The 11,357-nt window shown below is 38.4% G+C and overlaps 1 protein-coding gene across 1 annotated transcript; it reads left to right on the top strand.

The window, feature by feature from the left end:
• Window positions 1-4,432: 4,432 nt before the first annotated feature.
• LOC115674094 (putative methylesterase 11, chloroplastic) lies at window positions 4,433-8,466 on the top strand. Its single transcript, XM_030596426.2, has 5 exons — window positions 4,433-4,895; window positions 6,433-6,669; window positions 6,772-6,915; window positions 7,600-7,731; window positions 7,873-8,466. Exons 1-5 carry the CDS (start codon window positions 4,521-4,523, stop codon window positions 8,179-8,181), a joined length of 1,197 nt encoding a protein of 398 aa, XP_030452286.1. The 5' UTR covers window positions 4,433-4,520; the 3' UTR covers window positions 8,182-8,466.
• The last annotated feature ends 2,891 nt before the right edge of the window (window positions 8,467-11,357 follow it).

Raw genomic sequence — 11,357 nt, 5'->3', positions numbered from 1 at the left:
CTGTTATTCCAAAATAAATATAATGTTATTCATATACTAATATTTAACATTCTAATAATATAACATTTGAATAGGATATGTAACGGCGCAGCCAGAGATGGGTGTGGGCTAGAATACCCACCTTGCCTCCGTTGGACCGTTGCTTTGAGAAATTTCTTAAATGAAGAGCGGTTATGCCGTCAACAGCTAAATTGATGGCACTCGCTTTCTTTCACCATATTTATTCCTTTCTTTAGGAGTCATTTCCTTAGGTACACTCTCTCGCAGAAATTATGTTAGATGCTCGAGTGGACGTTCAAATCCTGTTCGGATATCGAAGTGCAGTTCAATTGTCGAAAGTTCGATTTGAGTCCGATCTTCTTTTCTCTTTGAGTCAGGTTTTTAAGACAAGATAGGAAATCGGGTTTTGCAATCATCATGAATGTATTATACGAAAGTTTTAGGACTTGATTACACTTTTTAAAAATTTTAGGACTCGATTGCATTTTCGTGACAAGTTTTGCGACTTCATTGCACTTTTTGAAAGTTTTACAATTCAATTACACTCTCGTTGTGACAAGTTTTAAGACTTTTAGTGCATTTATCCATTTTATTTAAGTAAAAGTTGGCTTCTGACCTAACTTGAAAGCATGTTCTCTCTCATCCAACATCCAATCTACCCGTTTCTGTCCTTGTGGAGAGCTTGCGACTCGAAATTTTCAATAGTACGATTGGTTTTCGCTTTGGAATGCATGACTGGCAACTACTCCTAAATTCGGACTAGGAGCAACTAAATTGAATGGGGGCAATTAAAAAAGGCTTAGAGAAAGATTGAAGGGATAGTGACACAAACAATCCTTGAACTTTGGCCCAATGTGCAATATGGTTCATGAACTTTTGATTTGTTTAACGTAGTCCATGAACTTTAACCTAATGTTCAATGTGATCTCTGAACCTTTGAGATTGAATAAGTATGGTTAAAATCTAAGATATCTTGCGATCCAAATGTTTGATTCGGTCAAATTAGGTACCGAAGGAAAGCTCTCACAGGGCATGATCCAATCGTACCCTTCAATTGAAATTTTGACAAGGTTGACTTTCGGTCGAACTTTGATCTAAGCCCATGTTAGGTGACTACACTCAGCATGGAACTAGTGTCGATACGGTAGACAACAAGGGGAAAGGACTTTGGCCTCAACGACCTCTTATCACGCATAGCGATGACCCTTGAACTCTCGGCCAAGACTTCATGGTTTCGAGGGTCGTATAAGCCCCTCCTACTAAATAAAATCCCTTCCCAGTTTTCTTTGAACTATCATGCCGCATTTCTACATGTGATAAGACTGAAGAGAATCCTGGCAAAAACTCACAACGATCAAAGGGAGTTTTCTCATACTGTTTTTTATTCATGTAATTCAGGAGGAGACAGACTTTGTTTCTTGTACTAAAGAGAGAAATCTGCCTAAATCTACTGTTTTTACTCATGTAAAATCTAAAACCCGATCAGTAATTTAATACGACTTTAAATCATATTCAAGGATAGAGTTACTACCACGAAAAATCTCAAATTGGTGCACATGTGATAAATTTATCCCAAACTAATTTTTTAATCACAAAAAATTCCAAATTAGTACGCTTGTGACGAATTTACCCCAAACTAATTTTTTTATCACTAAAAACCCCAAATCGGTACATTTGTGATAAATTTACCCTCTGTTGTTTCCGTTAAATTGAATTAATACTATCAAAAACCACAATCCGGTGCACCTAAACCCCAAACTGGTACATCCGTTAACTGTCACGAGTCATCCAATTTAGCAATTTGATGGTAAAATTTAACGGAAACTAACGGATGATAAATTTGTCACATGTGTAACAATTTGAAGTTTTGGTGGTCACAAAATTAGTTTATGGTAAATTTGTCATATATGTATCAGTGTAGAGGTTATCGTGGTATTAAACCCTTTAAAATATAGGAACTGTAATATATGGGCCCATAAATCCAGCCCATTATTTTATTAGTCAAGCCCAAGCCCAAGCCCAAGCCCAAGCCCAAAAACCCTCTAAAATTGTGGCCTTAAAAACTCAGCCAACTTTCACTTATTTTTCATCATATGCACATGTGAGCGTAAAAGGGTAAAGAGACCACCGACGGACAAAACAAGGTAAAAGAGAAGAGCTCGTCCGTGAAAGAGGAAAAGGAGAAAAGGAGAAAAGGGAAAAAACTTTCGTGTGTAGCCGATCTGAACGTCCCGACAAGCCGAATCAACTCCGTTTTGCAATGCCTAGTAAGTATTCAAGCCTATTATGGATCTAATTGGAGTAATTTTCGAAGTTAGGTCATAAATATGTAGTTATGTGAACTTGGAACTTTGATTGAGGAGTTGTCCATTGCTGGATATATATGAAAATGATAATTTAGGGCGTTGTGGAGCTGTGAAGTTGGATGAAAATCAATTTCGAAGTACGGTTTGATCGGAACGAATTTATGAAGTTTTGCATGTGAGTTACCGTAATTGACAATACACGTAATAGAGAAAGATGAACGTTCGCTATAAACGAGTTTCTTCGTTAGTGCGTATAAGTCGTTTCATTAACGATTAAGCGTAGTTTAGTTGAGTTGTTCGTTAGAGTAGTAAATTACTCGGTTTTTGATATCGTTTTTCGATTAATTGATAGGAATACGAGTGTGTCGGCTTATGTAACTACTATATGTTGGTTTTTGGCTTTCCTAAGTGAGTGGTATCATCTCTTCTATGAATTTACAAACTCATATCTTGAAAGTGGTAGAGATTTTATATAATATGAGTTATGAAAGAGCATATTTTTTTGCATAAATTAGATCGAACTTTTAGTATCCTTTTAGTCGGTTGAAAAGCCATTCGAAAGCCTTATTTGAAGCAGTTTGAAATGATAATTTATTTTGATTAAATGCTTTGTGAAGGGTGCTAAAGGCTACATGCATTGATTTATGAAATGCTTTATGAAATGCATTCTATTTGATAAATGGAATTGAGAAAGATTATGTAATTTGGTTTTTGAAACCATCAATTACTTTTATGAAATGCATTCTATTTGATAAATTGCATTCTATTTTATGAGTAAAAGTTTGGTTGGAAAGATATCATTTACTTTTGATATTTTACATATATTGTATTTTGGATTTAGAATTGGTGAGTTATGATATCAAATCATAAATATGTATAGTGAATGTTCAATCTATCTTACTTGCAATTTTAGTTCTTCAGCAATGCGCAAGTAGGACGAGAGCACTATCGTTATTAGTACATTTTTTAGAGTGGAGATTTTAGGGTATGAGTTGTATATGGCTACGATGAACTTCTCAGTTAGTTGTTTGTTGGAAATGTATATATATTTCTTTTATGGATTATAGAAACTTTGATATTGTAATCATATGACTCTTTTATCAAATATATACATGTATATATTTTGATAACATATTGAGTTATGATTATATTTGAGGCTGCGTTTTCCGAGTGAAAGGACGGCCATATCATTGCCCTTGTACTTTTAAAGTTGGGGGTGTGACAGAAATAAAAAGAAATTTCATAAAAATTAAATTATGCATTCATAATACAAAAACATGCAAGTGAATGAAAGACTTAATTGACTTTGGAAATAGCTCGTAATATCGGAAATTCTATGCACGTCCTTTGATGTGCATCTATTGGAGCTCAACGGATTTCAAAAACAATGATCCAACAATTAATATAAAAGGTTAATACCAAGAAAAACCCTAAATTGGTATCTCCACAACAAATTTAACAAATTTACCTCCAAACTAATTTTTGGTTCACAAAAATTCAAAACTGGTACACTCGTGACATATTTATCCTCCACGAGTTTCCATTAAATTTATCAGTGAAATTGTTGAGCTGGATGACACATAGCAATAACTCAATTGACATGGCAAGTTCATGTGGAAATCCACATCAGTTTGTGATAATTTTTTTTACAAATGTATTGATTTGGCAGTTTTTAATGATCCAAAAATTAGTTCGGGATAAACTAGTAACAGATATACCAGTTTGGTTTTTTAATTAATTCACGAATATAAAATGATAAATAACAAATTAGGCCCAGGTGTAACTTGCTCATGCCCCGGGCCTAGTACAAGCGCCGGCACGACTTGCCGTTGCCACGGGCCGTGCCGGCCTGAGAACGGGCCCATGCCCGCATGTGCCGGCCCGTGGCCGCTGCTAATTTTAAACACGAGAGCACGCACGGACGGGTTGCGAATTGCGATCAACATTAGAGTCAGCACCATTGACTTCTAGTCCGGACACAACACATCGACGTACATTCTACTCCAGAAAAAAAAAAGGAAACAGAGATCCCCTTTCGCCATCGGCCCCCCTAACCAATCGCTTTTGACTTCTAAATCGTCAGGAAGCGCCGACGACTTTTGACGACATCGTTCGCATTCCACAACCAAAGAAGAAAACAATCAACGGCCATCCATCGCGCAGCAATGCTATAACAACACGACACCTTCCGCGACAAGCGCACGCCTCGGCGAAATGGGGAACCTCTGCGCCTCCCTCTCGCCCGAACCGGCGAGGAGCAAGAGACCCACCGCGTCCGAAACCCCGCCCCCGCCGCCGCCCTCCGCCCTCGCGAGCCTGAGCAGCCGTTGGTCCAAGTTCCGGTCGCCGTCGTCGTCGTCGCGCAGGGACAAGCCCGACGATCGCTCCGCCCAGGAGAAGGCTCTCGCCGCCGCGATCGTCCTCCAGCGCCACCGCCAGAACGGGAAGTCCGCGCCCGTCGACCGCTCCGCCTCGCTCCGGTACACGGGCCCGAGCGGACCCAGGAAGCAGGGCTTGCCCAGGAGCTGCAGCTCGCGGGCCAGTGCCGGCACTGATCCTCTGTTGCAGCCTCACCAGCTCGTTAATCAGGTATCGTCGTCGTCTTATTTGGGATTTATTGGGGGTGATTCTCGAACTGGGTCTTGTTCTATTTGACGTTCTCTCTGCTTCCATTTATACTTTATCTGTGATGTCGAATTGTTCTGGCATTGCTGTTGTTTATAACTGTTCTGTTCATTAGCTTCTGGAAATGGAGAAGTTGTATATAGGCCAAAGAGTGAGTTCTGTCAGTTGGGGCTTCTTTGGTTTATTTGAGAAAGGGTGGGCACGCTACTAAATCAATAATGGCAATTGACAATCACCATTGTTTCTAACAGAGCTTTCATTGGTAGTGATAATTTCTTGAGACTCGCCACTTGGAGTATGTTCAACTGTTTGTACCGCAAGATCGTACCTCCGATAGCTTTCTTCTTATGAACATGGATTAAATTAGTAACTTTTGTTTTTGTTATGATTAAGGTTACAAACACTGGATTGAATAAACTCGGTAATTGTCTTAGATAAGCAAATCACGCTCTACTGACTGACCTTTGATCCTGATTGAAGATATTGCCAGTCTACCCATGAATACTGCCCTCTGACTATATGGAGTAGAATGAAAGTAAAAAAGTCTCTTATAAAGTTCCAATGGTGCTCGAAGAGATACCAACCATGAACAACAGAACCGGAAAAGAAGAAACCAGCCGAAAGAGAAATATATAGTTATCCATGGTTGGATTCTCGAATAATCATCTTCTGAAGATTGATGCTGCAACTTGATCATATGTTGGATTTGTGAATTCAGTGAGACATGGGAATTAATGACTTGAAGTTAGTTTCACTGTGCATGATACTTTAGCTCAAATGGAAAACCCCTTGTCGCTTGAAAATGGGTTAAGTATCTAGTTGATTTGCTCCATGGATTTACTCTTCCTAATTCCAAGATTAGCTTTTTATACTGAAAAGCAGTGTCATATGTGATAGTAAAGTGAGCAGTTTATGCTATTTGTGGGGCTTCGTTATTTAAGAACATTTCGGCTTCCTGAGATGTATTTCTATTCGCATGTTGCAACAGTTGAGCTATGACTTCTATTGTGTTGCCTCTTATGAGCCTGCAGATAGTTGTATGATGATTATTTGCTCGCAAGATTTGGCATTGCTAAATCATTGAGAATTGAGAAAATCTAATTTCTTTGGTAAATCAATGGGAGTATTAATTGGTTTATAATTGTTGATAAATTTTATCACACAAATAAAGCTGGGAGGCTGACTTCTGCAGGCCTCAATCACACTATGATTACATGTGGATGAACCAATTCTCACAACTTTCTATGCAAATAAGTTTGTATCTTTCTTTGTAATGCCACTTCCCTTTGTACATTTTTTGCTCTAACACCTTGAACAGAATTTAGAGTTGTACCATGTACAACTTCATTTCCACTTTCCAAATAAAATACTGCTAAGCATTCCAAAACAAGTTTAACAAGAACAACATGAACCTTATAAATGAATAAGAGAAATCTGGATACACAGATTTTGATTCACCTCTTTTCTCATTTATAGTTTGTGCATGTGTTTTCTTGTATAGGATGTAAAGCTTGATGAATTGGAAACCAATCATTTTGTCCTTGTTCATGGTGGTGGCTTTGGTGCTTGGTGTTGGTATAAAACTATAGCACTGCTTGAAGAAGGCGGTTTCAAAGTTACACCGATAGACTTAACTGGATCTGGGTTTAATTCCTTTGATACCAGTGAGGTCACAAGTCTCTCGCAATATGTCAAGCCGCTAACTGACCATCTGGAAAAGCTGGCCAATGACGAGAAAGTATGTTTTGGCATCTCTTCTCCCATTTCTTGTCTGATTTGTCGTGCATTTGAGCATGTGTATTTGTGATGGTTGGATGTTGAAAAGAGATTTTTCGCACAGGTGATTCTTGTGGGCCATGATTTTGGTGGCACATGCATATCTTATGCAATGGAGCTATTTCCTTCAAAAATCACAAAAGCTGTTTTTATTGCTGCTGCGATGCTGAGGAATGGCCAAAGTACTCTTGATATGTGGTCTCAACAGGTTGGTTTTGCTGTGTATGTTGATTCCATCGGCAGTGGTTCACTTGAAACAATTATTAATGGTTAGACCTTCAGGCATCCCAAGGGTTACCTCATTTACACTTGAAGAGCACAATCATAATCCACACCTGAAAAATGGAGTCTGAAATTCCATTTTCTGTGTTAATGACTAGGGAACACGCCTAGGACAAATTGAAGCCTAGTAAGTACCAATTCTTTGTGTGGGACTTGATGCTATAAGGAGGCCTAGTGTTTATGTAACCAATGGATGAAGAAGACAAACAGAGATTGGATGTCTTTATCATTATCGAAGTAGTTGTTTTCCTATATATGTTGATGGGCATATACTGTTGTTTGGGAAATGAATTGGTCACCAAATATTCTTGTAAAGGGTGTAATTGGATCATGCATTTGGAAGTTGCATCTAATAAAAAATTTTGATTTTACTGCCAACAATCTTTGGTTGACCCCATAAACATAATTGTTAATTGATGCGTCTCCTCTAATGAAGAAGCATTTTTGTAACTTTTGAATGTTCGCTCGTGTTATTTTTACCTTTCCCTCCATGTTCAATAGCAGCAGAGGCCTGCAAACTTATGTGGATGATAGCCTCAGTGTCTGTTATGTAGTTACTTTAGATATTTTCCCGTCAAGTTTTTCTAGTTACAGAAAACTTGTATTGCAGGCAGGCTCAAATGATTTAATGCAAAAGGCTCAGATATTTTTGTATGCCAATGGGAAGGACCGACCTCCAACTGCTATTGATCTAGACAAATCTTTTTTGAGTGACTTGCTATTCAACCAATCTCCTGCTAAGGTACTTCCTTTCTCCTTAAATGAATTGCTTTGCTGATGGTAATTTATTTCTGCAATTATTGCTTTTGTTTTAATTTTCCAAGGAATTTACTCATATTATTGCATTGAGTGTATTTTCTGAGTTTTTGATTTCCTGATCCAGGATGTAGCGCTGGCAGCTGTTTCCATGAGACCAATCCCCTTCATGCCCGTTCTCGAGAAGCTCTCACTTTCAGACGTGAACTATGGGTCAGTGAGGCGGTTTTACATAGAAACTCCAGAAGATAATGCTATATCTATCGAATTACAGGAAAATATGATCAAATTGAACCCTCCAGAACGTGTATTTCGTCTAAAAGGTGCAGACCACTCACCTTTCTTCTCGAAGCCTCAAGCATTACACAAGCTGTTAGTGGAGATCTCAAAGATTCATCCCCTTGACCAAGTCTTACAGAAAGATGGCCCAGGGTGACTAATTTGGCCTGGTGCTGTCACTACATCACACAATGAATTTTGTCTTTTGAAAGTTTAAAGTAATGCAGATATTCTGCTGCTTGATTTTTTACAGAGATTCCGTCTGTCGTATATCAGCTGTTCAGGTAGATTAGCCTTTTCCCTCTTTTTCATTGGAAAGAGATGTTAATTGTTGTGTCATAGTTCATAAGTTTTGTAGAAAGCTCTCGAGGGTTATTTTGCAGAAAAGAGTTGTGTAGCTTTTCATCGCCTGATATGAAAATAAAATTTGTACTTAATATAACTGGTGCCGAATGGTGTCCTCTCTCTCTCTCTCTCTCTCAACTTCATTGGGTCATATGATGTAGTCTAACATCACAGTATGGAGCCAACGACGATGGTGGCGTCCAGCCTGCTTGAAATTTGATCCTCGAATGAAATATGCCTCACATTCGCGGCACAAGCAAGCAGTAATAAATTAGGATGAGGCAACACAGTTGACTCTATGGCATAGTTTGATCTGTTATCTTGCAGGGAAAAAGCCATCAAAAACCCCAAATTATGTCAATCGTGATACATTTATCCTAAACTTTTTCTTGTGATATAAAAATCCCAAAACTTGAATCTATATGACACATTTACCCTTTTTTAAGCTAAAACGACGTCGTTTTTATTTCATTTAAGTCACGTGGGCGCCATATCAATATTATTTGCATTCCGATGTCCATGTAGGCAAATTTTTAATAATGCTCATTGATTGAATCTTGACAGATGGTAAATGTATCACATAGGTATAAGTTTGCAATTTTTTGTATCATAAAAAAAAAGTTTAAGATAAATGTGTCACAATGGGCATAGATTAGAGTTTTTGATAGCTTTTTCCCTATCTTGTATCATATCATGTCCTAAATATTACTATCCTATTTTTGGTTTTTCCATATGTCAATTGCATCTCCATGGATGAACTCCTTCATGAGGGCCAAGATCGGAGTCTGTTAATTATGTGATGTCGTATATGCAGTCGGGACTCGGGAGCAATGCGCTTCAAACAAAGCATCTATTTTCCTTTGCCTACCTACCATTCCAAAGAACAGATCAACAAGTGGATTGTTTCTGAATCCTGAATAGCTGTATATCTTGGAATGCACTCTTGCATTTCTATCTTCGTAATCGAAAAATGCGAATCCGGAATCCTCCTACATGCTGGTGGCAACATGGCTCGAAAACCCCTTCTGCAACCGCAGTTTGTTGAATTGGTCCTGAATCCTGACCAGTCATATGCTGTTTCTTGGCCTCAGGGACAAGTGAGCATCGAAAGTAACCCCCATTTTTTTGAAATTGGTCACTAGAAAATGCTTTTTGGGCTTTTGGTGAAGTTGTTCTGCAATTTGATTCCACGAAAAGAAAGAACAGCTTAAAAGTTAATATTTTTTGTGCCCTCGACAAATTGACTATCGTAATAATTACTTGTTAGACCAGTTGTTAACAGTCGCCGTCATCACTCTCAATGTCAATCGTGGTATTCGCCAACATCGGTTGGCGGCCGAGGCACCTTACATGTCACTTCTACCACCACCATCAATAATGTTGTTGATCGTCATCATCAATCGTCATCACCATCTTCCATCTATTATTGTCTTACATATTAAATAAGGTCATTTTCCTCATGAAAAAACATCTTCACTTTAAGTTCTTGGTTAAAATTTTCCCAAAAAAATTAAGTAGGACGAAAATATCGCTCAATTTCAATTGACAAAAAATTACATGAACTTTTTCTAAAAAAATTGGCAAAAAATTGAATACATTTACTCTACTCTATTTGCATGAAGTCTCTCGAAATCATTAATTTGGAACACTAAGTTTCGATCTAAACAGGGGACTATTCCTTTTTTCTCTATTTTCTCACTAATATAGACAAGTTATTGATTCATGATCTAGAAAATAAAGTCATTTCCCTTACGATAAATGATGTCATTTTGTCATACAAATGTGTTTATTATGACACATCGGCACTATTGGCCATATCAAATCTCATGTCATTTTGTGTGAACTAAAAATATAAAGGTGAATAATCAGTCCGGTACATGTTGGTGTATTTTTTAGGATCTCAGAAAAAATTTAGTCGTACATGCAAATTTTCTCCATTTGGCCCTCAAAAAGAGGAAAAATTTCAAATAAGGGTCTAAAATGCCATCATTTTCTCAAATAAGGATCCGAAGTGGATTTTGTGTCAAATAAGGGCATGAAGTGGCTATTTCTATTTCGAAGAAGGGCCTAACTTTCTGAATGGTGGGGGGCATTTACATCTTTTAACTTTTTTTGAATTATTTTCCTTTCTTTTCTTTTTTTTCTTTGTTCTTTGTTCTTTTACCTTTTTCTAGTTTCTCTTTGTTCTTCGCCGGTGGCAGGCTAGCTGACCACCGGAGAAGCCTGGGAAGGGTTGGGCGAGGGCCACCCTCACTGGCAACAGGCAAGGGCCACCCTCGCCGACAATAGGTGAGGTCACCTCGCCAGCTGTCGCTGAGGCAAGACTAGCCTCGCCTGTTGTCGGCAAGGGTGGCCCTCGCCAAATCGGGCATGGGCGACCCTCGCCTAGCCATTCCCGGGCTTCGCCGGTGGCCGGCCCAGCAACCGGCAAAACAAAGAGAAGATCAGAAAAGGAAAAAAAGAAAAGAAAGGAAAAAAGAAAGGAAAGGAAAAAAAGAAAGGAAAGAAAAAAAGAAAAAAAGAAAATTATTTTTAGACAAAAATGCCCTTAATCTCACCGGTTGCCGCCCGGAATATTTCGCCGCCCGGTAACCGGAGAAGTTAGACTTTTATTTGAAACTTTCAGGGTCATTTCAGACCCTTATTTGAAACTGACATGTCATTTCAGGTTTTTATTTGATACAAAGTTCACTTCAGACTTTTATTTGAAAAAATGAGGATACTTCAGTCCTTTTATCTGAAATTTTCCCTTAGAAAAATGTTCTAAATTTTTGCCAACATTTTCAAAATTCAAACCGAGGTTGTTAATGGGATCCCAAAATTCGAATTTTGCAGTGTCAGGAACACACGTGAGCATCATGACTTGACAGCCAATGCCGACCGTTCAACGATAAGCCAAATTAGGAACCAGCTCATTCCATTTACATCTAAATTAAAATTCTTTCCCCTACCCCCCTGTCCAATCCAACCCAGCTCCTTGCTTTTTGT

Source organism: Syzygium oleosum, unplaced genomic scaffold (genome assembly GCF_021117445.2).
Source record: "Syzygium oleosum isolate NSW1041296 unplaced genomic scaffold, Sole_v2.1 Sole_v2.19, whole genome shotgun sequence".
Taxonomy (NCBI): Eukaryota; Viridiplantae; Streptophyta; class Magnoliopsida; order Myrtales; family Myrtaceae; genus Syzygium; species Syzygium oleosum.
Note: the sequence above shows the minus strand (reverse complement) of the source record. Positions and strands in the feature narration are given on the sequence as shown.

Coding starts and splice junctions, on each gene's coding strand:
- LOC115674094 (XM_030596426.2), top strand. CDS start 4,521: ATGGGGAACCTCTGCGCCTCCCTCTCGCCCGAACCGGCGAGGAGCAAG. Junction 6,670..6,771: donor AGCTGGCCAATGACGAGAAA/GTATGTTTTGGC, acceptor TTTTTCGCACAG/GTGATTCTTGTGGGCCATGA. Junction 7,732..7,872: donor TCAACCAATCTCCTGCTAAG/GTACTTCCTTTC, acceptor TTCCTGATCCAG/GATGTAGCGCTGGCAGCTGT.